We start from the raw sequence: 26320 nt of genomic DNA on the forward strand, positions 1-26320 counted from the left end.
TATGCTATCTAGGTTGGTCATAACTTTTCTTCCAAGGAGTAAGCGTCTTTTAATTTCATGGCTGCAGTCACCATCTGCAGTGATTTTGGAACCCAGAAAAATAAAGTCTGACACTGTTTCCACTGTTTCTCCATCTATTTCCCATGAAGTGATGGGACCAGATGCCATGATCTTCATTTTCTGAATGTTGAGCTTTAGGCCAACTTTTTCACTCTCTTCTTTCACTTTCATCAAGAGGCTCTTTAGTTCCTCTTCACTTTCTGCATAAAGGTGGCATCATCTGCATATCTGAGGTTATTGATATTTCTCCCGGCAATCTTGATTCCAGCTTGTGTTTCTTCCAGTCCAGCATTTCTCATGATGTACTCTGCATATAAGTTAAATAAGCAGGGTGACAATATACAGCCTTGACGTACTCCTTTTCCTATTTGGAACCAGTCTGTTGTTCCATGTCCAGTTCTAACTGTTGCTTCCTGACCTGCATACAGATTTCTCAAGAGGCAGGTCAGGTCGTCTGGTATTCCCATCTCTTTCAGAATTTTCCACAGTTTATTGTGATCCACACAGTCAAAGGCTTTGGCATAGTCAATAAAGCAGAAATAGATGTTTTTCTGGAACTCTCTTGCTTTTTCCATGATTCAGTATAGCAGCTGCTTAATAAGTTTCTGATGACGGAATGCTGTTATAAATTCAAGTTTTTCATAAGAAATAACTGGATTTGGTTCTCATGAAAAACAAAACTCTTCTTGGTCTCAATTTCAGAGATTCTCCACCTCGGATCCTTGATAACATGACTCCAAGAAATAAAACAGGGTGTTCTTTTCTTTTTGTCCAAAAGTTTTAGTTTGTTTATTTAGTTTGGTTTTCATGTAGGTCAATAGGATTACAGTAAAAGCAATCCTATAAAAACACTGTCGTGTTTATCAAAATGATCCTATATATATGATGGGCTTTCTGACCTAATGCAGGGCTAAATCCAGCTTTGACCAGTATTTAGTAAGTTTAACATTCTATTTCCCGACAAACACTTGGAAAACTTAGCTACTTAAATACAGAGACATATTCAATCAACAAAGGTACTCTGAGTACATCATTCCCAGACACTTGGGATATGCCAGTGGTGAAAACAAAGTTCTGTGTCTTCATGGAGCTAATAAGCGAAAACCCAAATAATAGAGAAGGAGGAAGAGGAGGAAGGGAAAGAGGTAAAATAAACAAGTTCTATTAGAAGGTGGTAAATGCTTTTAAGAAAACCAGATCACAATAAGGGAGAAATAGGAATATTGAGCCTGAAGGTGTGACTTGCAGTTTTGAATAGTAAACAGGTAGCATCGTTTTGTTCAATACAGCAACAGGGGCTGTGTAAACACAATTTTTTTCATTGTTTTGCAGTGTAATATTAATGTATCATTTGTTGTGGGTATTTATCTGTGTTCCCTGGCTTTATAGTCACTCAGTTATATTTTGCAGGTGGAATCAATAGTGTTTCCTAATGAGTTTGGCTGCAGGGTAAAGGCATATATGTCTTTTATGTTCCAAGGGGCAACATAGGCAGAGCTGAGGACATCCTCTTAGGGAAGTTGAGAGGCCTGATGAGCCTAAGTGTGTGAATCAAAGACTGTGCATTTTAGCCCAGAGGTGGACTAAGGTAATTTTTCTCTGTAAAGAGCTAAGATTCTTGAGATTTCAGGTTCCCCTCTGGCACATAGATCAAGGAAACTTGGAACCCTTGTTTACAGTTCTATGAACTAAATTGTGGTCAAAATTATTTTATCCAGAAAAATATTAAAACAGTGTAATAAGGTTCCTACTACAATTATGAGAGTGAGCCTGAGTCCACATCTAAGAGAAATTTAATCTTGAACAATATGGTTATCCTTGAATTTCCATGTTAGAGTATTTTGCTGCTTGTTAATCTTCATTAGAATTCAGTGTGCTCTTCCTATCATAGTTCCATTCTATCTTGTACAGTGATATGAAGATGTCATTTTGTTGCTTCTTTGGAAATTACCATGTCTGTATATTTACAGCTGTTTTTTCAAGTGCTGAGTCAACAGTCATAAATCTCTCTACTGTTTGTGACCTTCAATTAGACCCATAAATTATTTTAAAAGGCTTTTTGTAGGAAAAATCAGACTGAAAGTCATACCATATTTACCAAATGGCAGTTACACATTTAGTCACTTCTTGTCAACTATTGATTACTCTCAAAATCTTTTATATTTGATATGCTGATCTTAAAGAATGAGCTACTGAATATAAATTTCAGATATACTATATTTAACATACAATATTTAAATAGATGAGGTGCTTAGCCTAGCTGCTTCAGTCATGTCCTACTCTTTGTGACCCCATGGACTGCAGTCCGCCAGGCTCTTCTGTCCTTTGGATTCTCCAGGCAAGAATACTGGATTGAATTGCCATGCCCTCCTCCAGGGGATCTTCCTGACCCAGGGATCAAACCCACGTCTCCCACATTGCAGGCAGGTTCTTTGTATTGAGCCACCAAGGAAACCCATATTTAAGTGGCATGTTGGCAAGAACTTCTCTAATTAATTATTTAAGGTATTCATTGGTTGACTAAGATCTTCTCTACTGTATATAATTTCTTTGTACTATGATATTTCATTTAACAGAAATTGTGTTGGAAATAAGAAAGGATAACAGGCAGAAGTAAGTTGAGGCATTTTATACTGAAGATGTGAACCTCAGCTGCTTTGTCCATCCATGTGGTAGCATCCTGATCATTTTAATCAGCATACTTTATTTGAATCATGAAAACACTATACAATTTAAATCAAGGTACAGCCAAACTTGGATTACTGCCATTTCTTTTAATGGTTATATGGTCATATTCTATGTAGTATTAAGTGCAGTGTCAGAGTCCAAAGACAGTGCTATTAAAGTGTAGTATTTAACAAGTTTTTTTCATTATTTTGATAAAGCTGAGAAGGGCTCAAGCATCTAATAACTTTTGTGAAGGAAGCCTTGCTATTTTATGAACCAATAGTCAGTTTTAGCAAAATTCACCACAAAATTGTCAGCAGGAATGATTTCTTTTATAGGGAATAGGGTGATTACTGTAGCTCTCCAAAATTACCCATCTATATTCATGTGATTAATGCAACATGGAATTTACAAATTTAAATGCGTAATACTGGAAAAGTAGAAATATAGATTTTTATAGTAATGCAAATTTGTGCTGAATACATTTAGTATTTTCTCTCCTGGGTTGGAAACTGAATTGTGTTTAATAGCTGAACATTTTTTAATTGGCTTTGTAATGATAATAAATTGTTATACACATTTTTAAGTGGATTTCTAGAGTTTTCAAATATTTAACTGCCACCTACATTTTCATGCCTACTAGGAAGCAAGCAGACAATTACTTTATGTAAAGTGTGATGTTATTATTTTTAAATGGCTTTCTCGTTTTTTTCACCCACACACTGCTTATCCCTATGGGCAAGCCTTGATAGAGGTTTTCTCAGCCTAATAGTGTAGCGGCTTAAACTAGATTCTCTTGTCAGAATGATCTTACAGAACCCAGTTTTAGATGTGTAGTCAAATAAAAGGATTTACAAGGTTAGTGAAATGACAGTATAGCGTTGAGAGTAGCACCAGGGAGATCAAGGAAAAACAAAAACCAGCCAAAGGACTTTAGGTAAGTCTGAAACTTTTCTCAACATGTTTTTCCTACCTTCATTTTCTTATCATTGTTTTTGTTCTCGTGTTTTTTTCTTTTCCTCTTGTGAAGTCTAAAAGGAATTGACATTGCTAAAGAATGTGTTACTCTTATAGAGCAAACAAAACTTCTTTTGAAAGCAACACAGAGTATCAACAGTTTATCCAACTTGACTTTTCCTGTAATTTATGTGAAAGTGACTCCCTAGATAAGTGAAAGAATCAACCAGAATGTCCTCTTGGTATGCAATAATGTCACTTAAATCCCTAACATATTTTGCCAGTACATTCAGTTCATAAAATTGTGAACATTTCTCATCCATCCAGCAAGTATTTGTTGTGTGCTATTGTTGTTGATCAGTAGCTAAATCTTATGTAACTCTTTGTGATCCCATGGACTACAGCATACCAGGCGCCTCTGTATCTCCTGGAGTTTACTCAAAGGCATGTCCACTGAGTCGGTGATGCTATCTAACCATCTCATCCTGTGCTGCCCCCTTCTCCTTTTGCCTTCAGTCTTTCCCAGTATAAGGTTCTTTTTCCAATGAATCAGCTTCTTGGCATCAAGTGGCCTAAGTATTGGAGCTTTAAAGCCAGTCCTTTCAATAAATAGTCATATTTGATTTCCTTTAGTACTGATTGGTTTGATCTCCTTGCTGTCCAAGACTCTTGTGTCTTCTCTAGCACCGCAATTTTAAAGCATCAATTTTTCAGTGCTCAGCCTTCTTAATGGTCCAATTCTCACATTCATACATGACTACTGGAAAAACCATAGCTTTGACTGTATAGACCTTTGTTGGCAAAGTGTTATCTTTGCTTTTTAATACACTGTCTGTGAAAATGAAAGTTGCTCAGTCATGTCTGACTCTTTGTGACCCCATGGACTGTAGTCCATGAAATTCTCCAGACCAGAATACTGAAGTGGGTAGCCTTTCCCTTCTCCAGAGGATCTTCCCATCCCAGGGGTCAAACCCAGGTGTCCCACATTGCAGGCCAATTCTTTACCAACTGAGCCACGAGGGGAAGCTCAAGAATACTGGAGTGGGTAGCCTGTCCCTTCTCCAGCGAATCTCCCCAACCTAGGAACCGAACTGAAGTCTCCTGCATTGGAGGTAGATTCTTTACCAACTGAGCTATCAGGGAAGCCCAATATACTGTCTAGGTTTGTTATAATTTTCCTTCCAAGAAGCAAGTGTCTTTTTATATTTAATGGTTTAAATAATTGTCCATAGTGATTTTGGAGCCTAAGAATGAAATCTGTCACTGCTTCCACTTTTTCTATTTGCAGTGAAGTGATGGGACCAGATGCTATGATCTTAGTTTTTTTTTTTTTAAATGTTGAATTTTAAGCCAGCTTTTTCACTATCCTCTTTCACCCTCATCAAAAGGTTCTTTAGTTCCTCTTCACTGTCTGCCATTAGGGTATTATCATCTGCATATCTGAGGTTATTGCTGTTTCTTCTGGCCAGTCTTCATTCCAGCTTGTGGTTCATCCAGTCTGGCATTTTGCATGATGTGCTCTGCATTTAAGTTAAATAAGCAGGGTAACAATATACAACCTTGTCGTACTCCTTGCCAAATTTGGAACCAGTCAGTTTTTCCATGTCCAGTTCTGTTGCTTCTTGACCCGAATACAGGTTTCTCAAGAAATATGTAAGGTGTTCTGGTACTCCCATCTCTCTAAGAATTTTCCGGTTTGTTGTGATCCACACAGTCACAAGCTTTAGAGTAGTCAGTGAAGCAGAAGTAGATGTTTTACTGTAATGCCTTTCTTTGCCTTCTCCATAATCCAACGAATGTTGGCAGTTTGAACTCTGGTTCCTCTCCCTTTCTAAATCCAGTTTATATATCTTGAAGTTCTCAGTTCACCTACTGTTGAAGCCTAGTTTGAAGGATTTTGAGCATTACTTTGCTAGCATGTGAAATGAGTGTAATTGTACGATAGTTTGAACATTCTTTGGCACTGCCCTTCTCTGATTTTGGAATGAAAACTGACCTATTCCCATCCTGTGTCCACTGGCTGAGTGGAGAATATGAAACTTGGGAAGGTCTTCGAAGGAAGGGGAGATTTGAAGGAGACAGTGGAGTGAAGAAAGGCATTTGAGCTGGGGAACCGTATAAGCAGATTCTTAGGAATAGATATTGTCTTCTTTAGATGATAGGATAGTAGCAACCAAGTAAAACATTCTGATTCCTTTTCATGAATAGTGGAGGTAACACTGACTATCTAAGATTAGTGTAAACTTATGAACTTCATAATTCCAGGCAGTAGGAGACCGACCATCCCAATAATACAGTTAATCGAGTACATCATTCCATTGGGGGATTAAAAAACTTTATAACTTTGCAAGTATTGTTTATGAGAGAAAAAAAAAAAACCTTCTTTCTCAGAATGAGATATTTCAGTTGATCTTTATAGAAAACAACACAGAAAATATTTTCCAGAATTCTCAATCTTAACCCATGGAATTATTTGGAAAAGTTTGGTGTTAATAGCTATAACCCTGGCGCCTTCAGCTCGAGTCTGAATGATAAATCTCCTCACATGTTTTCTTCATTTAAATTTTTTTCCTGAGTTTGACACATGTATAGTGGGAAATTAGGAACTGTGACACTATTACCCAGCTTCCTTATGAGACCCCCATCTTCCATGTGACATAGATTCCATATGATCAGAAGTGAAACTGGAAAAGAAGTTAATTATTGCTGTTCTCCATCACTTTCATTGCTCTCTTGTTTTTAATTCTTGGTTTGTATTGGTGACCTTTTCCATGTTTGGGCAAGCTTCCCCTAAGCTTTTATCCAGTGATTAGGAAGCATTCATTATGCACTCCGTTTGACATGGTCATTACTTAATGTTCACTTAACAAAATTCTACAAGACTAAATTATCACAGTGGGTGAAGGAACAGATGGCAAGCTGGCTGGTATCCATGCCTGCTTTTTTTCATGCTTTCTCGTCTGCCACAAAGGAGTCACATACGAGACCTAAGGAGGCCATGCAAATAGTAACTTGCCTGTCCAGCTGTGTTTCAATGTCCTCAGCTATGGAGTCTGGGTAGGCACCCTTCTCATCTTAGTGCTCTGAATTCCTGAGCTCCAGGGCTCTCCCTGCCTCATGATTAGCATGGCAGTCACAGAGGCCAGATTCTGAAAGTGAAAATAGAAATCCTTTCCTCTACCTTCTGTCATTGGCTTTAAAGTCAAAACTGCTCTGCTCGATTTCAAAAGAAAGAGCTGTAGTTTTATAGAAAGAGTGCACCTACTTTTAATACCTATGTATAAGATTATCCGCAGTCTGGTATTCTACAAATTACCACAGCCTTCAGCAGAGAAAATTGAACTTGGCTCCAGGCTTAAAATTGGGTTGTCGCAACCTGCTAAGTGTGGATGAGAAAGAGCTACAAATGAAAATGCATCCAACCTCTAGACTTAAGGTTTTTGTTATAGACTGTGTACAGTAGTTTAGATTATATGCTGTTATTCCTAAAATAATTAATAATTTTCAATCATCATGTATTTATGAAGCACCATTAGAGAATCTAGTACTTTATCAGAGTCTGTGGGGGTATAAAAGAATACAGGGCGTAGGCATTCCTGTGCAAGAACAGTTTATAACCTCATCAGGGAGACAAGAGAGGCACATAAAATAATTAGAGAAGGAAGCCTATACAGTGAGATGCTAATCGCATAGTACAGGCAGCAAGTTCAGTAGAAGCCTGAAGAAGGTGAAAAGCTGTCAGAGAAAGATTGATGGAGAACATGGAAATTTTGTAGCTGCTTAGAGACACCATGTAAAACAGTGAGATTGCTTGATGCTTCTGAAACCAGGAGGGCTCAGATTTTTGCTTATAATGGAAATACGCTGGTCTCTGTCTTTTCTCCGTGACCTGTCCTAGTAACATATAGAAGAGGAAGCAAACAAAGGTGGCTAACAGCAAACGTGAACGATATCTTACCACTTTGTACCACCTGCTAATGTGTATTCTGGAGCTCGAATTGTATTTTGCAATGCATGGTATGTGCATTCTGACAGATGCGCTTTTCAGACAAGTGATTTGCAGACTTCTGCTTGGAAACAGCTCCCTGATTTTTAAGGGCTTTTTAAGTAATTAGAAATTATTACGATTTCTGGGCATTACTCAGAGCTGGTTTACTACAATCACTAGAAGCAGAAAGGGATTTTTTTTCCTTCTATGGTTCAAAAAATTATTGAATGTCAGGTTTTTTTCATTTAGATTGGATTGCATTTATGGTTCCTAAAGTTTTATGGGAAGTTTCACTCTCTTACTCTATTGGCCATGTAAAGAAAATGAAAGCATAACATTGATTATCATGATCGTCCATACTTTAGATACCCATGTTTCCTTTAGATTTTAAAAATGTTTATCCTATTGACCCAAGATTTCAAGGTATACTCAGGTCTTCTGTTACTAACTTCAACAATAATAATCATTACTTAATTTCATAGGACATTCTGTAGTTTATAAAAGGATTCTGTATACTATATTTAATGTTCATAGGCATAGTATGCCAAAATTGATGTCCTTTCTTTTAGAAAGAAAATAAAAGGGCAAATTATCTTTTGTCTTGTATTTACTATATATTGTTCTGTTAAGGATAATATCACGTAATCAATCAGAAAGTAAGTATTATCTGTTAAGTAAAGATGTCCTAAAGTAGCATGTTTTGAAGAATTAAAAAATATATATATGTGCACTGTGACTACACCTGAAGAGACAAATTTCTGTGTGAGTTATAAAGCATTCTGAGCTCATGGTGGGTTTAGGAAGCTTATTTTGGCATCAGTGCAGGATGGACAGGGGATAAATGGACAGGGGAAAAAATGTTAGATGGCTCTATAATAACAGTTGTCGCTTTGTAAGCAATAGATCCTTTAGCTCTATTTTGTTAATAATTTTTAAAATCCATACTAATATTAATATTTAATCATATTTATTGATAAAAGAGAAATAACAGATATTGTTATACAAATGATTACATGTATTTATAGAAATAATTGATTTGAATGGATGTTTTCAAATTGGGGCTGGAGAAGACTCTTGAGAGTCCCTTGGACTGCAAGGAGATTAAACCAGTCAATCCTAAAGGAAATTAACCCTTAATATTCATCGGAAGGATTGATGCTGAAGCTGAAGCTCCAGTACTTTGGCTGCAAGATGCAAAGAGCTGAGTCATTGGAAAAGACCCTGATACTGGGAAAGATTGAAGGCAAAAGGAGAAGGGGGTGGTAGAGGATGAGATGGTTAGATACCATTACCAACTCAATGGACATGAATATGAGCAAACTCCGGGAAATAATGGAGAACAGAGGAGCCTAACCTGCTGTAGTCCATGGGGTTGCAGAGTCAGACATGACTTAGTGGCTGAACAACCACAACAACAACAACATGGAAATAATGTGTATAATGGCTTTCTCTGAGTATTGACTCACCGTGTACTGCCATTGGCAGGCCCAACTCTAGATTAAATGGATAAAGAATGACTGCCAGAAATCTTAATTCTTTTTTCAGTACTTCCTTCTGTCTTACAGTGACAGGTCCTCCCTGATGCCACCTAAACAGCCACTTCTGCAATTCTCCCTGGGACTGCTAAAAAATTAAACTGCTTTCCTGATCTCCAAAATCATCAAAACTTTTTACCACTCTGTGTGATGAGAGCAAAGTGAAATTAGTTTTAGCTAAGCTGGTAATTGTTAATAAATGTGAGTGCTTTGTCAGCCAACTCTAACATTAGATGAGGGTTTCCTTAATCAACTTCTTTGCTACAAGGAAAAACTACTTGGGGACTGTAGTGGTTTGAAGAGCACCTCTCCAAAATTCCCATCTGCCACGAGTCTCAGAATGTGACCTTATTTGAAAACTGAGTCTGTGTTAGTTTACTGGGACTGCCAAAAACAAAATACCACAGCATGGGTGGCTTCAACAATGCAATGCATTTCCTCAGAGTTTTCGAAGTGCAAGATCAAGGTGTTGGCAGGCTTGGTTTCTCCTGAGCCTTTCTTCCTGGGTTGTCATAGTCACCTTTCTTACTTTGTCCTCATGTGACCTTTCCTCTGGTTGTGGTTCATCACTGATATCCCTTGTGTGTGTCCAAATTTTGACTTCTTAGATGGGAGATTGGATTGGGTTATAGCCCATATATATGGCCTTCTTTCACCCTTATTGCCTCTTTAAAGGCTTATCTACAAAGGCAGTTATGTTCTGAGGCTCTGGAGGTTAGGGCTTCAACATGTGAACTGGGGTGGCGGGGAGGGATACAATTTAGCCATCACAGGGGCTTTGCAAATATAAGTAATTAAGGATTTTAAGATGAAATTGTCCTGGATTTGGATGGGCCCTGAAGGATGGAGGCAGAGATTGGAGTTGCGCTGCTATGGTCCAAGGAACACCAAGAGCCAACAGAAGCTGGAGAAGACAGGAGGGTGTCTGCCTAGTCTCCAGAGGGATAATGGCCCTCCTGACACTTTGACTTCAGACAAAATAAATAACTGTTCTTTGAATCTACCAAGTTTGCAGTAACTTGATAGAGTAGCTCATGGAAACAAGTACAGGGTCCCTAAACCCTTTCTGATCACTGGTTGTATCAGTGTTTTCCTTTGGACAGATATGTATAAAGAGAGTCCAATATTAATCCTTGAGAAGAAAGTTTATCAGTAGTGTATTTTAAAAAAATCTCTCTTTAGCTCCAGATTGCAATTTTCATAATCTATTCAAATATTTTATGTTTGAGGAACAATTTGTTCATTTTGCTGATTCTCCCCTTAAATGGAATGCGGCTAAGTCACTTCAGTCGTGTCCGACTCTGTGCGACCCCATAGACGGCAGCCCACCAGGGTCCCCCATCCCTGGGATTCTCCAGGCAAGAATACTGGAGTGGGTTGCCATTTCCTTCTCCAATGCATGAAAGTGAAAAGTGAAAGTGAAGTGAAGTCGCTCAGTCATGTCCTACTCTTAGCAACCCCATGGACTGCAGCCTACCAGGCTCCTCCATCCATGAGATTTTCCAGGCAAGAATACTGGAGTGGGGTGCCATTGCCTTCTCTGTTAAATGGAATGGTTTAGATTAACTATAATTTACCTTTCTGAATGCATACAAAATACCCAGAAAATATGGACAGGTTTTTTTTTTTTCCCCTCAAATGGCTGATTTTATAGTTTACATTTAAAAGAGAGGAGGAGGAGAAACCAGGACGAAGAAAAGGAGGAGAAGCAACTAGCGTCAAAGATGATTTGAAAGCATCAATCATGTGAATATTACCAGAATAATTTCTTCTTTTTCAACTAGTTATAGAGTGGCAATGACTCCAAATGAAAACTGCCAAAATGTTCAGACCTTATTAAATGTAAAAGCAACACTATGATATGATTTTAGCATGTTTTTAAGACAGGAATTTGGAGTGAACTTTGGGGTCATATCTGTTCCTATTTGATTGTACTGCTAGAATAAATGCTGGAGCAATGCTCTTTTTGGGACCCAATTGGTATTTCCTTATTACATACTCGAAAATGTGCATTCATTTTTAATATCTAGATGCCAGGGTTTGAAAGCATAATTTGTAAAATTGACTGTGTCTATGTATACATTGTCACAGGAGAATGTTACCCTATTTATTTTCTAATAATTTGCTTCCACACTATACAGAATTAATGATTTGGGGCATAGTCTCTAAATGTGTGAAAAACTATCCTACATATATAGAAATCACTTAGACTCTCTACAGTTGGAATTGGGAGAAGGTCAATGCAGAAAAGTAGAGAATCATATATAGATCTGTTGCTTTTGTGAGTTATTAATCTTGTTGACATATTTATATAAACTTGCATAAAAATGCCTGGAGAGCATGCTGTTGTTCAGTTGTTCATTAATATTGATCATATGCTGTCCCCATTGTGTTAGGAGTTACTTAAAGATTACCTACAAAAGTATTACAGCATTACCGATTTTAAAACTCCCTGATGCCTCTTGTATCTTGAAAGTCCACTTACACTTTCACTGTTAAGAGTGATATTATCAAATATTGTTATCTAATCAGATCATTTCAACTTTTATGAACACTAATCAGAACTGAAGCTCATAACCAGCACTCTGCACACTTCTGTATACCTGTGATACAAAAAGAAGCAAATTTTTGAAGTAAGAAGGAATTGAGATCATACTTGTTTTTACAAGTTCTGAGTGGTTCAGTAAGACCCATTTGTTTTCAGAATTTGCTCTACTATTAAATTGTTTTCAAAATTATGTATCAGCTATAGATTAGTGCTGACGTTACAAAAAAACGTATCAGGTGCCCTAAATATTCCAAAATTTTGACAGCAAAAATTACAGATGTGGTAATATTACAAACATTTGTTAATATGATGTCACAAAGAGAATTATAGAATTAATTTTTCAGAAACTATTACATAAAAAATATTAATACTGAGCACAGTACATTGACAGTAAAAAATAGTCATTAAAATTACCTTATAAACTGGATAAGTAAATATTTTCTTGAGTTGTTAGCTTCCTCTTGTAGCAGCTGACAATAGTAACTCCACTTAAAATATGTATCACAAATAAGTAACAGTACACAGCACATAATAGATGCTTAATAAATGAATATTATGCTGAAATCATGAAAAATAAAGAAAAACACTTTTATGCTGAACAACGTTAGGGTCAGTTTCTTCTTCTCACAGTATGAGAGCAATGTAAATGCTATATGTGATGATCATTATTTATGTGTGTGAACACCTTAAAATGATACCTACTTACTTTCAGTATCAAAATAGAGAAGATTGTTAGATGGGGAGGAAATATAAAAACAGACAGAAGTTTCCTAGGATCTTTAGTTCTCATATGATTAGTCTGCTTATCATTTAGAGAAAGAAACCTGAAAACTCCTGACACATTTTAATTGTCACTGATTAACATCAAACACAAATGTTTTAGGCTACGTGAAAATTTGGTGAGTTGAAACCTTGGGCTACATTTATCATCTTTATGTACTAACTTATATTCTGATTATTTCATCTTGCTAATGCTTCAAGTGAATGTCTTGATTTACACAGGATTGTTCAATTAGGAGACCAAAACACTATTGATAGGATTGTATAATGTCACATATTTCTCGATTATATATTTGCTAAAGAATTAAGATATGTGTAATCATTGTACATTTAGGGATACAATAATATTATACCTGTGATACTCTAGAAGCTTATACCATATTAGATATAGAAATTTAAAGACTTTGAACCTTAGAAAGTGTAGAAAAGTTAGACTATCTTAATTATCAATTGAAATGCCAGAAGATATTTATAGCTTATAAATCTTGTAAGCTTGAATGGGGTTAGGCAAAAGATATGGTGGTTATCACTCATTATCGCCACACTCTTTATTAAAGATATATTGTAAACCTACTGTGTGCCAACCATGACTTACCGCAGAGAATTAAGAGTCTAATGGGGGAACATGCCATGTAAGCAGTCATTTCAGCACTCTGTCATGAATTTTCCAAAAGAGTGTGTGTGTGTGTGTGCACGTGCACACACACACAGATGCTCAGTCACTCAGTTGTGTCCGACTCTGTGCAACCCCATGGACCATAGCCCACTGGGCTCTTCTGTCCGTGGGATTTTTCTGGCAAGAACACTGGAGTGGGTTGCCATTTCCTTCTCCAAAAGAGTATGTACAAGGCTTATAACATTAGTTTCACAGTACAGTTGTTAGGGACAAAATAGAAAAAGGAAAGAAATCTATATGTTGGCCAGGGTCAGTTTCTTCACAGTATAAGCAGCAGTGTACACATACTAAGTACATTATGAAATAGTAGTGGGGAAATCAGAGAAGGCAGTGGCAACCCACTCCAGTGTTCTTGCCTGGAGAATCCCAGGGATGGCGGAACCTGGTAGGCTGCCGTCTATGGGGTCGCACAGAGCTGGACAAGACCAACGCGACTTAGCAACAGCAGCAGCAACAGCAGTGGGGAAATACTCACGTTTGACAGCTTATTTCAAACACAGCTGAAGTGGAGTATTGTTAGCATGGCAGAGACTCTCTATATTCATGATATCTAATACACTCTGACCAATTTGCTGAAAATATGTTCATTTAGGAAGGTTTTGGAATCCTGTGTTATAGGACTGTCCTTAGTGAGTACTTGCTAAATTCTGGAAGCATCTATCAAGATTGACTGTATTCATCTACAGATCTGTAACTGGATAGGAAGTGTAGTTTAATGGAAAGGACTTAGGTTTGTAGTCAGGCAGAATGTGTTAAAAAAAAGATCTTGGCTTTTGCAGTTAGACTCACACTTAACCTCTCTGAGTAAGCTTTTTTTTTTTTTTGCCTATAGAAAAAACCTATGTTCTTAACAAAGTATTGGAAAGAATACTATGTATTTCATGTTGCCTAGCATATAAAGCACTCTTAAAAGGTTAAATGCTTGCCACCTTTGCTTTATGTCATCTTTGTCATGTAAATGAAAATCACTGAATTTCTTGGAGTAGGAAAAATAACAGCAGCAAACAGCCTTTTTAACAAGTAATCTTTCTCTGAAACCAAGATGTCAGCTGAGGTCAATGATGTCTTTGCGGGTATAAATAAAATGAGCTCCAACTCTCTAACTCCTGTCTTTGGGGAATTCCAGAGGCTACACTAGGATTACTTGATAGACTTTGCCTGTGCCCCCAGGAAATATCTATAAAGTGTCTAAGACTAGATAGCTGTCAGCACGGTTTTCAGGTTCCTGTATCCACTGGATTCTTGAGTTCCTTGGGCATCGTGTGCTGCAACGCTTCTTCCCTTCTGCCAGGATGAGCCTGATGAATAGCACAGCCCTTTCCCTCTGACTTCCCACAATTCCATACATAGGTCTGTGTGTCTAGCAGACTTGGATAGTCCCGCAAAGACAGGTCACATAGTAGCTTTACAAACAAAACTGAATTTTAGGCATCATGGTTTCCTACTAGCTACATTTCTTCCCATATTCCAGCCTCATAGCATACTTCTATGAGCATACCCCCTTGCTCCTTGAAGTTGACTTTCTGTTCTGTTTGCAGGGTCTCTCCTCTGGGGTTACCCCCATCCATTCCTAAATCCTTCCTTTATAAGGCAGAGCTGCTGACTCCTCTTCAGCCAAGTTTTACTTTTCCAGAGATGTAGAAGGCTTGATTAAATGTAATCGTCCCTTCCAGGCTCATATTTGCTCCTTGTTCTTCCAAGTAACTTCCATTGACCACTTTGCTCGTAATCATGTCTTTAACTGCTCCCAAGGACTGGCATTGGCCTTACTATTTCAGTTTGTTTTTTATCCCTCCCTCAGCTTTATAAGTAGAAAGAGCAAGTGTTAGTTGCACGGTCATGTCTGACTCTTTGCAACCCCATGGATTGTAGCCTACCAGGCTCCTCTGTCCATAGAATTCTTCAGGCAAGAATACTGGCGTGGGTAGCCATTACCTACTCCAGGGTATCATAGAAGGAAACATGAAAAATATTTCTTTTCTTTCTGGTAGAAATCACATCGCTCTCTTGTTAGGCCAGAAATAGCTTTATCAATTTTGTTTTTAAAAAGGTTTTTCCTACTAGAGGGAATTCCTCAAACTCAGTTTTCCCCATATTAGTTGAGTTTTTTGGTTTTATTTTTGAGAAATCCTGAATTCTTATTAGGCTTGTTTCCTTATCTGCAAAATTTAAAGATTGGATTGGATGATCTCTAACACACCTTAATTGTTTAAAATTATATATTTCTTGGGCATCCCTTGTGGTTCAGCTGATAAAGAATCCGCCTTCAATGCAGGAGACCTGGATTTGATCTCTGGGTTGGGAAGATCCCCTGGAGAAGGCAATGGCTACCCTCTCCAGTATTCTGTCCTGGAGAATTCCATGGACTGAATAGTCCATGGGATCGCAAAGTCAGACATGACTGAGTGACTTTCACTTTCACAAATATTCTTATGTTATAATTTTTTTTTTTAGCAATTACATGCATGGCTATCAGTTATGAGTTATTTAAAAACCCGTCATGTATTTTTGTATTTTGCGTGAGTGAACTGATGGGTCAAAGCTCTAATATCACCTTTATTTCATTCTCCCTTCCCCATTTGGCTGATTCTGTAAAGAATGTAGGTTTTAGGGTCACAGATTCTTGGCTTGAGACTGAATGCTTCATTTGTAATGTTCATTTGAGAAATATTATCTAAAATTTCTGACCTACAGTTGTTTTTTTTTAATAAGGTAAATGAGAATAATACAGACAATGACCTCTTCTAGTTGCTGGGAGGAATAAATGAGATTATTTATCTGAAAGTAATTTGTAACTTGTCTGACATTGTTAATGTTAATTAATTTGAGAGGAGGGAAGAATTAGAAAGTGAGAAAGAAGAGGGGGAAAGGGTTCTGTAGCATGGTTTACATCTCTTGGTGATGGGAGAAAATGGTCCCTGGTGTTGCACCTTCTTCCTGTCTCAGTCATTGACAACATACCATCTCAAGGGCAGGTGTTGGTTTAGTTGACCAGTACTGCAAGGCACAAAACTGCCTACTTGAATAACTGTTTTGTTTTTAACCGGTACAGAGATATCTGAAGAAAATTACGGACCCATTGTTTTCTTTGCACTTTTTGAAAGTCAGCGGTACTAAGATCTTGACAGCATAGTTGTCATATTGTTGCCTATTTCATGCATATCTTTATTAGATTATATAATTATTGACTGTCATGGAATGTTAAACTGTAGTAAGAGCTGCTAGAGGAGGTAATAGAATTATAAAATATTCCAGAATAGCATTGCCCGAACTCTTAAGGGCTGCCTGTTGTTAACTTTGTGATGATGGTGAATTTCCTTTTCCGTCATTAAGACGTTAAAGGGTTTTGACCCACACTTGAGTAGTGTGCCACCTCATGCAAAGAGTTGACTCCTTGGAAAAGACTCTGATGCTGGGAGGGATTGGGGGCAGGAGGAGAAGGGGATGACAGAGGATGAGATGGCTGGATGGCATCACTGACTCGATGACGTGAGTCTGAGTGAACTCCGGGAGTTGGTGATGGACAGGGAGGCCTGGTGTGCTGCCATTCATGGGGTCACAAAGAGCTGGACACGACTGAGCGACTGAACTGAACTGAACTGAGTAGCATTCACTGTTGTGCTCTTTTACCTGATGGAGCTCCCACCCAGTTGGCTCGTTCTCACCATTCTCCTGCCAACACTGTTACCTTCTCTCTAGTCTCTGCCAAAACCACTGGCTTCTCTTCTTCTCCTATGCCCTCCGTGACTCCAGAATTCATCTCTGTGTGCAGAGTCAGACACTTGGTTTAATAACACTTGCTTTGTTTTTCTAGTGTGTACATCTTAACTTTCTTTTCAGTGATTTTTGTTTCATATAAATACGTTCTAGTCTTTCCAATTTAAAAAAAGGTGGCGGGGGCCACAAAATTAGGCAATGCTATATAGTTTGCTTGATCTCTCTTCATCTCCCAGGGAGAGCTTTTTCTTCCTTCCACTTGTCTCTTCTTCACAACATCCAGTGTGGATTCTGCCATGAGTCATTTAGCATCCTCCAAGAAACCAGCTATTAAAACAGAATTAGAGAGGCAAAGGTTTATTAGGGGGAATAGCTGTGATGGACACGAGAGAGAAAGCACAAGAGTAGATAGGACGAGCCTTCAGACTGACACAAGCCTTTAGGCTCTGAAGTAAGGAAAGGACAGAAGGATTATTGCAAAGAAAACAATATTCTTGGATGCTATGCCAGTTGAAAAAGAATCACAGCCATACCAAAGGAGTACCCCACAGGCAAGAATGTGCAGTAGAGGAGTCCCAGGTTCAGGCAGAACTGATTCAGCTGTATACTCCCAGAGGTGGAGCACCACACTTCTGTTGACTCTCAACAAAGGTACCAGTTGAGGTATTGGTACCTCAATAGAGGTACCAGGTACCAGTCATTCTGGTGAAGTTACTTTTTCAAGGCTCAAAAATAACTCTCTGTCTCTTCTCTATCTTTGCAAGTTTCAATGAGCTATAGGAAGTATCCTATACATTGGCAAAAATTGGAGTTCTCTTCAAGTATGCCCCACCACAAACTCACAAATAGTCAATAAAAGTATTGCAACCAACCATCCACTTCAGTTGGCCAATGTGATTACAATGACTTTTAAGTTTATGCTACTTTCACCAGCAGGGTACAAGAAGTCTTGCATGTTCTTAACTCTAGAAATTGCCATTCAGTATTGCATTTTAAACATGCAGAGGAGATTTTCAAATCTGGAACCTTAGTAACAATGTTTTACTTAGTGCTGATACTTTTTGAATGTTTGATATGTGTCTGTTCGGGGTATTTTATATGTATGGATTCTTTTCATCTCTGTCATTGCCTTTTGAGGTAGATTGTATTATTATAGTCTTGACATTTCACAGAAGATAATACTGAGGTATAGAGAGGTTAGTTAAATCATCCAAGACCACATGGCTAGAAAGTGGTGAAACCAGTATTCAAGCCCAGGCCGTTGGTCTCCAGAGCCCTCACAGCTTCTGCATTTCCTGTAGCACTAATATCCAGAACACTTTTCTCCGTAAAATTGTTAATTGCAAAGTGTTGACTCGGTGTCCACTTTAAAGCGTATGTATCATGCAGCAATATTGCCTTCTGTCTTTCAGGCCCCTGCACTCCTAATCCATGCCATAACGGAGGAACCTGCGAAATAAGCGAAGCGTACCGAGGAGACACATTCATAGGCTACGTTTGTAAATGTTCCCGAGGATTTAACGGGATTCACTGTCAGCACAGTAAGTCATCCACGGTCCTTGTGCTTTTATTATCATTGATTACAAAGTATGCGGGTCTTTATCATCCTTGTTTGGAGTAGAATGATAGAATCTTTGAGCCTGCTTCTCTCCCACTGGATACACCATATCCCCAGCCGAGGACTTATGTCTGTGTTTCTATTCTCCCAAGGGTGTGGGAAGCTAGCAATCTTCCATCAACCCTTTTCACTGTCGTTCGGCCATACTTGCAAAATGCTGCTTTTATATTGATCTCATATCTATGCCTTTCTTTCACATGTGTCCTGAAGCTACATTCTTCAAGCTTCCCAGACATTTTTCTGTTTGGCTTCAGAGATGATACCTAAAAGAGAAAACTGCCCACTCTGTCTTTTCTATAAGCTAGTTTTCTCCATCTCACATGTTAGCATTTTTAGTGTGAAAATCTTTGGAAGTTCCAAAAGGGTGTTACCTGCACTTCTCTGTTTTATTCTTGTTCTTGTTTATCCTGAAGTTAAACAAAATTTGTCCATTTGTGATGATTTCTTCTTAGAAGTATGACTCAGCATTATTGTCCTTCTAAGTATTTCTAACAGTAAGAATATGCCTTTGTATACTCTCACCCTCTTTGTCTTAGAACCCTGTTGCATAGGAAAAAAAAATAGTTCAGATGTTATGCCCGTAGGTGCAAACCCTGCCTCTAGACACTGGGCAATATCCCATTATGAAAACTTTGTTCTCATTTCAAGGGGGAATTCCACTGTAGTGTGTGTGCTCCATGCAGGCAGCCCTTAATTGAGAGGCTCAGGTAGGTTGGCCAGACTGAGGAAACTCTGGATACTGCTCTGACACTATGTCACAAATCTTTGGAAATAAGTAGGATTAGTAATATCCTCTTTAGGTGATCAGGGGAATGTCAAGGCAGTCAAGATTCTGAGCTCAAATCCCTGTCTTTCCAGAAATGTTGTGATATTCATGTATAAAGGCTGAGCAGCGATTCTATAACAAGGAAAAATCAGCCATGGTGACTTTGAACTCAGCCTGAGAAAAATCACGAGCTTCTCATTCCTTGTTGGTGATTGAACCCAGTTACAAGCAGTGTACATATTACAATGGGCTGTATTATAACAGGCCTGTACAGAAATTCCACACGTTCCTGGCCATTGCAGGTCTCCAGAGAAGTACACAATGTTCTCAAAGTCTCTGAGCCAGGGTGCACTCTATAATTTTTTGCTGGTGGTTGAAAGTCTGGCTCTGACTGACAGACTCAATTTTTCCTTACTCATTCCTCACAGCATGGTATTAATCATCACTGTAGTGTTCATGGCCCATGTATTCACTGCCCACTCCAGGCCTCTTGCCATCCCCGCATTCCTCTCCCTCTGGTCAATACCCTATGCTTCAAGACTCAGGTCCTGGAAGACCTTAAATGCATGCTTAAGGTTTATGGGAAACTGGAGGCTGAGGAATTCAATTTAGAACTGGGATTTTGTGAGCTAAACAAACTGGTGCCTCTTCTCTGAAGTGCGTCATTATTAGAAGTAGCAGAGAATGGAGGGGAAAAGGACGGGATTTGGAATCAGAGACCTGGATTTGAGACCTGACTTCTAAGTTATTGGATAAGTGGAGCCAGTCACTTGACCTTTCTGTGCTTGAAGACATAGAAATAGAGGAGTCAAACTAGAAATAAATGATCTTTGGTTCATACAGGGTAGAAGAGTATTATGGTTAAATGGGTAGCTTGCTTGCTGTACATAGGTTATCAAGTCTCCGTCTTTATAGATAAAATTGAAATGGATTATATATTGGGAAAGCAAATTTAGAAGTGCTAGAAGCGCTGAGAGTTTTTCCAAGTGGGATAAACAGAAAAATAAACAAACAAAGCAGCTCTTTACTTCCTTGCAAGAACTGCTAGGGAATTGTGTGTTTTTCATAGTGGTAAGAGTTTTATGGCCTAGAACTTTGCTATTCAAAGTGTAGTCATGCGTCAGCATTGCCTGGAAGCTTGTTGGGAATGAAGATTGCCAGGTGCCACCTCAAACCAACTAAATCAGAAACTGTATTTCAAAATGATCCCATTCCCAGTTGACTCCCACACATGTTGAAGCTTGAGAAATACTGCACAAGACTTTCAGTAGCTAAACCTAGTCATCTTGTAGGTTAAGGTAGCAATTCTGCATTCAGTTACATAACCATGCGTTATAGGCACAATATTTATTATGTTTTGGCTAATAAAAGCTACATTGAAAATCAATGAAAATGAAAGATAGACCAACATAATATGAACATTTCATCTGGGAAAAGAAAACAATTCTTCAGACATCCATATATAGGAGGGCTTATTAATTTAGTTCTGTGTGACAGATTGTGAAATAAATATCTTTGGGAATATAGCTTAATAGCTAAAAAAATTTAAGTTTTATGATACAGGAGTGACAGATGCATAGTTTAGTATAACAACTATTTTGTCACTGTGTTACAAATTGGAAGAAAGGTTTCTAGTGTAAGCATTAATATTATATATGCATTTTTTAAAATTAGATTTTGGCTTTAAGAACAGTTCTAGGTTTGCAGAAAAACTGAGCAGAGAGTAGAGTTCCCAAATATCCCTCCTCCTCTGTAGTCTTCTCTGATATTAAATTCTTACATTAATATGGTATATTTGAGCCATGAGGTTTCACTTGGTGGCTCAGTCCGAAAAGAATTCACCTGCAATGGAGGAGATCCAGGTTTGATCCCCATAGCCCTCCCAAATTCCTTTTCGGCTTCCCTGGTGGCTCAGATGGTAAAGAATCTGCATAAAATGCAGGAGACTCAGGTTCGAACCCTGGATTCGGAAGATCCCCTGGAGAAGGGCATGGCAACCCATTCCTGTATTCTTGCCTAGAGAATTCCCTGGACAGAAGAGCCTGGCAGACTGCAGTTCATGCGGTCACAAAGAGTCAGCAACAACTGAGTGATTAACAGTTTTTAACACTTTGTTGAAATTGATGAACGGATATTCATATATTAAGTAAAGTCCATGGTTTACATTAGGATTTGATGTTTGCATTGTACAGTTCTGTGGATTTTAAAAAATGCATATCATGTGTCCTCCAAAGCCTTATACAGAATAGTTGCACTAACCTAAAAATCTCTGTGCTCCGTTTATTCATTCCTCTCTCCTTACTCCAAACCCCTGGCAATCACCCGTTCTTTTTTTTTTAACTCTGTGATCTTGCCTTTTCCAAAACATCATACAGTTGGAATTCTACAGTATAGCTGGAATCATATAGTATGTAGGCTTTTCAGACTAGCTTGCTTTACTTAGCAGTATATATTTAAGTTTCCTCCATTTTCTTTTGTGACTTGATAGCTCTTTTGCTTTTAACCAGTGAATAACATTCCACTTTAGGGATGTACTACAGTGTGTTCATTCATTCACCTATTAAAGAACATCTTATTAATAGTTATTCTCCTTTTGGCAATTATGAATAAAGCTGCTGTAAACATTCATATGCAGGTTTTTGTGTGGACTTGAGTTTTCATGTCTTTACTTGACTAAAGACCCAGGAGTGCAATTCTTATGGTAAGAGCACATTTAGTTTTGTCAGAAACTGCCCTGTTGCCTTCCACAGAGGCTGTGATATTTTGTATGCTTGTCAGCAATGATTGAGAATTTCCTTCTCTTACAAGCACTGGTTGTTGTCAGTGTTTTGTATTTTAGCCATTACAAATGCTTTTTTGATAATGAAAATAGCGTGAGGTATAGCTTTAGAAGACATATTGATTAGTATTGGTTTTTAATATAGAATTATCAAATTGTATGTTTTTTAAATATCATGTTAATGTGTACATGTACGTATATATGCATGTATATATATATATTTACGTTTGTATGTATATATATGTGTGTGTGTGTAAATTATAAGATGTAAATTATAGGATAAAATGAATACCAGAATGTCTAAGAGTTGAAAGTTTGAAAGGCATTTTTAAGCAAGCACTTTTCTGGTGAGAACTGCATTTTGGGCTGGCTAGAAGTAATCATATTTTATTTGTTGCCTAGTTACGAATCTAATGCCTTAGGGGAGAACTCTTTCTTTATTCTCAGAATTCTTTGCCCATCTTACCACTGAAGGCATTCTCTGAGTTCTTCCATACCTGTGCATGGCTTTGGAACCTTCAGTTTCTTTTAAAAGAACAAGTTTTATTGGTTCCTATTTTTTGAGGAAGAGTTGATCTGGGTGCCCTCCAAGCCCTAAAAAAAAAAAAAGAAAGAAAAGAAAAGTTAAAGCAGGCCCTTGTTATCAGATTAGCTCAAGATAATCTCGAATCCCTTATCACACTGAGAAAATTGACCAGAAAACACCACAGAATCTAAAACTTTCCTCTTTGTGTATATGTGCTAAGTAGATTCTGTTGTGTTCGATTCTTTGTAATCCTATGGAACTGCAGCCTGCCAGGCTCCTCTGTCCATGGGATTCTCCAGGAAAGAATACTGGAGTGGGTTGCCATGTTCTTCTCCAGAAGATCTTCCTGACCCTGGAACTGAACCCACATCTCCTGCAGCTCCTGAACTGCAGGTGAAGTCTCTACTGCTGAGCCACCGGGGAAGCCCTTTCCTCTGTGTACATTATGCAAAATGTTGTAAACCAGTTTGGTCTTAATTTTATACTATCGACTAGTAGATTCATACATTCAACAGATACTTACTGGGGACATGAGTCATTTTACTTTTTTAACATATGTTTCACTTTTCTCAGAGTTATCCAATGGTATTTGCTGTTTTGACAATCACTGTTAACTGGATTAATTACATATTTGGCAATTACATATGGTGGACGCTTTAACCTCTGAGCCACCAGGGAAGTAGTGCTTGTTAAACAGAATCTGATTCCTCTTCAGCTCTACTGAATCACAGTCTTCAGTTGGTATCCTGGATACAGTTAAAAGCATCCAGATGATCCTTAAGTGAATCAAGCTTCAGGACTACTGGCTAAAAGAATGACCTGTAATTTCCAAATTGTTTGGAAGGAAGCTTGTTTTCAGGGAGAGAATTCTGGATTAGACCTGGGTTTCTGATGCAGTTTTATTTTGATCAATTGATGAAGACTCAGTTAGCATTTAATGTTTCTTTGCTTCAGCTTTCTTATCTGATGATTCAGTTCAACTCAATAGACACAGAGAACTTCATACTGTATTAGGTGCCGGAAATAACATGGTTATAAAAAGTAGAATTGATAATCCTTTGTCCTGCTTCACTAAGTAGGATATTTGTTAAAACCATATGAGAAGTTCTAGAACATACTTTACATATCTTAAAGGATAGCATATTCTGAATGGACGAATATTTTAAAATATAATGCGTAGTCCTATCGGTCTTTAATTTTTCCCTTGTCTTAAAGTTTTTTCAATTGTAAAAAAAAATGAGTTGTGGCTCAGGGGGAAGGCTAAATTGGAGCTTTATCCTTTTCTATTTTAAATTCCTCTTACATCCTTAATTCTAATAGGTAATTATTATTTTGTTAAATTATTCTTTCTAACTTTAGCTTGATGGCCTCTTTATTTTAGCTTGCCCACTAGAGGATCAATTTGTCCTAATTAAAGTATTCACTTCAAAACTGTGTGGAAACTTAACCTGAAGTTATTACTGACACCTGCAAGCTATAGAATTATAGTGCCAACTAAAGACCTCTAAGGAAACTTTCAAAATAGACTTGCCTCCAACCCCAAAAGATTTCTGACTATAGATTGAGAATTCAGATTTTTCTGTTCGCTGAGGACTTCACAAGTCAACGTTAGCCCCCTTAACTCTATAAGCCAAATGTTTGCAAAACTCGATGTGCATATGAATCGTCAAGGAGTACAAAAATATATTCAAATTCCTCTTGCTCATCCATAGAGATCCCAGTTTAATAGAGGTAATTTTGTACCCAGGTCTGTCTATTAACAATTACCCTAGTGAAACTGACACAAATGATTCTAGAACACTGGTTCTCACCTTGGTTGCACATTAGAATCACCTGGGGACTTATGAAAAATACTGATGCCTGACTTCCACCCCAGAGATTCTGATTTAATTGGTCTGGGGTATGGTCTAGGCATTAGGAGTTTTAAAAACCTCCCAAGATGATTCTAATGTGCAGCCAAGTCTGGCAATCAGTGTTCTAGAACTATACTGTGAAGAATTACTATGTCTTAAAGATACCAAGAAGAGAAATACTCAAAAAGAAACAGAGCTTAGGATAGACAAATGTACCTGCACACTAAATGCATAATCAGGCAACCTTATTGAATTTTTTTCTTTTAACCTTTACTTAATATATAGGAAATCATCTTACAGCAAGAACCCTCAACTGATTGACATAATCAGGCCAAAGGAAGACATTAACTTACTGTTCTTAAAATATGTTATCCTTTAATCCATCTGCAGTAGTCAGAGTTCCAAGGCATTTTCATTTTCTTGTTTTCAGTCTTTTTAGAAGCCTCACAAAGAGCACTGTCCTGGCAGAGAAATGCAATAGATGTTTACACTGAAACACTATTCAAATATAGACATAATCTGGGATTTTTTGCCATGAAATTTTCAGATATTGTTGAACTCAAAATATTTGAAAATCACTCCTTCATATGACAGTTAAACATTTTTTCCTGTTAACTATTGAAAGAAATTTGATTGTCAGGAAACCATAATTCTGAACAAAAATATGTTAAGCAAAATTTGCCAGAAAGATTAGACTCATGAAGGTGATGTATTTGTGCTAATAGATGTGACCTAAAACGGATTCACTTATGATTTTATAAAGAATCTCTCTGGTAATAGAGATAGTACCACAAATACAGCTTAAAAAAGAAATCTGTTGCATGTAATCCAGATTTCCCAGGCCTGTCAGCTTATAAGGATGTTAACTTTGATTTCCAAATTCCTGTTGCCCTTAGCTACCATTTTCTAATGTCATTTGCCCTGGTGGGGCCTCATTCTCCCCTGAATTCTTCCTCACTCAGGCTAGGAGTTTATTTATTTATGGAATTGACAAGTGATTTTTGAAAGCTTACTTACTATTCTTCAGGCTGCCACATGCTTAGGAATGAGTACAAGCTCCCTGGCCTTGCCCCTGGTTCCACCTTGAAATGTTGCTAAGGGGCCGGCTGTTTTTTCCTCTGGCAACCCAGGCACCTGAAATTGCACATGGTCTGAGGAACCGTCAGACTGAGATGAGCCATTTTAAGGACACTGGGTTCAACCATGTTCCCTGAGACCGGAGGGTCACAGGACTTTTCCCAGAGCCTCACATGTCTCTTTATGGATGTAACCACTCAACCTCCTGCCCTAACTGCTGCTTCTTTCTTTTTATTTTTAACTGAGGTACAATGGATGAATAACAGTATATTCATATCAGGTATACAGCATTTTTTTTCTTGTGATGAAAACTTTTGAAATCTACTCTTAGCAACCTTTAAATATGGAATATAGCATTAAAACTATAGCCATCGTGCTGTGCATGACATCCCCAGCACTTATTTATCTTTTGACCCCCTTGATACATTTCACCCTCTCCTCCACCCTGCTGCCTCTGGCAACCAACAGTTTTGTTCTGTTCATCTCAAGCGGTGGTGATTGTTATCCTTGTGTATCTGAAGATATCATCAGTTCCCACAGGTTGAGAGCTCAGTACCACAAAACTGCCCCTTCCCCACTCCAGATACCAGTGGAACGCAGTAGGTCTCCAGGTTGCAACAACTTCTGTCGGATTTTGCTGCAAATATGATGTTCCCTCTTATAGTTCTCTTAATTTGCACAGATCTCAGGAAAACACTTGCTTACACTGACATTAATTTTGCCATGAAATATTCAGATATTGTCAAACTCAACATATTTGAAAATCTCTACAT

At 38.0% G+C, this 26320-nt stretch overlaps 1 protein-coding gene across 2 annotated transcripts in view; it reads left to right on the forward strand.

The window, feature by feature from the left end:
* The window catches only part of EDIL3 (EGF like repeats and discoidin domains 3), a 478798-nt gene that overhangs the window by 192986 nt on the left and 259492 nt on the right, over positions 1-26320 (forward strand). For both annotated transcript variants that reach the window (XM_005683400.3, XM_005683401.3), the window contains one exon: positions 18341-18469. In XM_005683400.3, coding sequence (XP_005683457.2) covers positions 18341-18469 — 129 coding nt within the window. The remainder of the gene's footprint in view (positions 1-18340; positions 18470-26320) is intronic.

Source organism: Capra hircus, chromosome 7, assembly GCF_001704415.2.
Source record: "Capra hircus breed San Clemente chromosome 7, ASM170441v1, whole genome shotgun sequence".
In the NCBI taxonomy this organism is placed as follows: Eukaryota; Metazoa; Chordata; class Mammalia; order Artiodactyla; family Bovidae; genus Capra; species Capra hircus.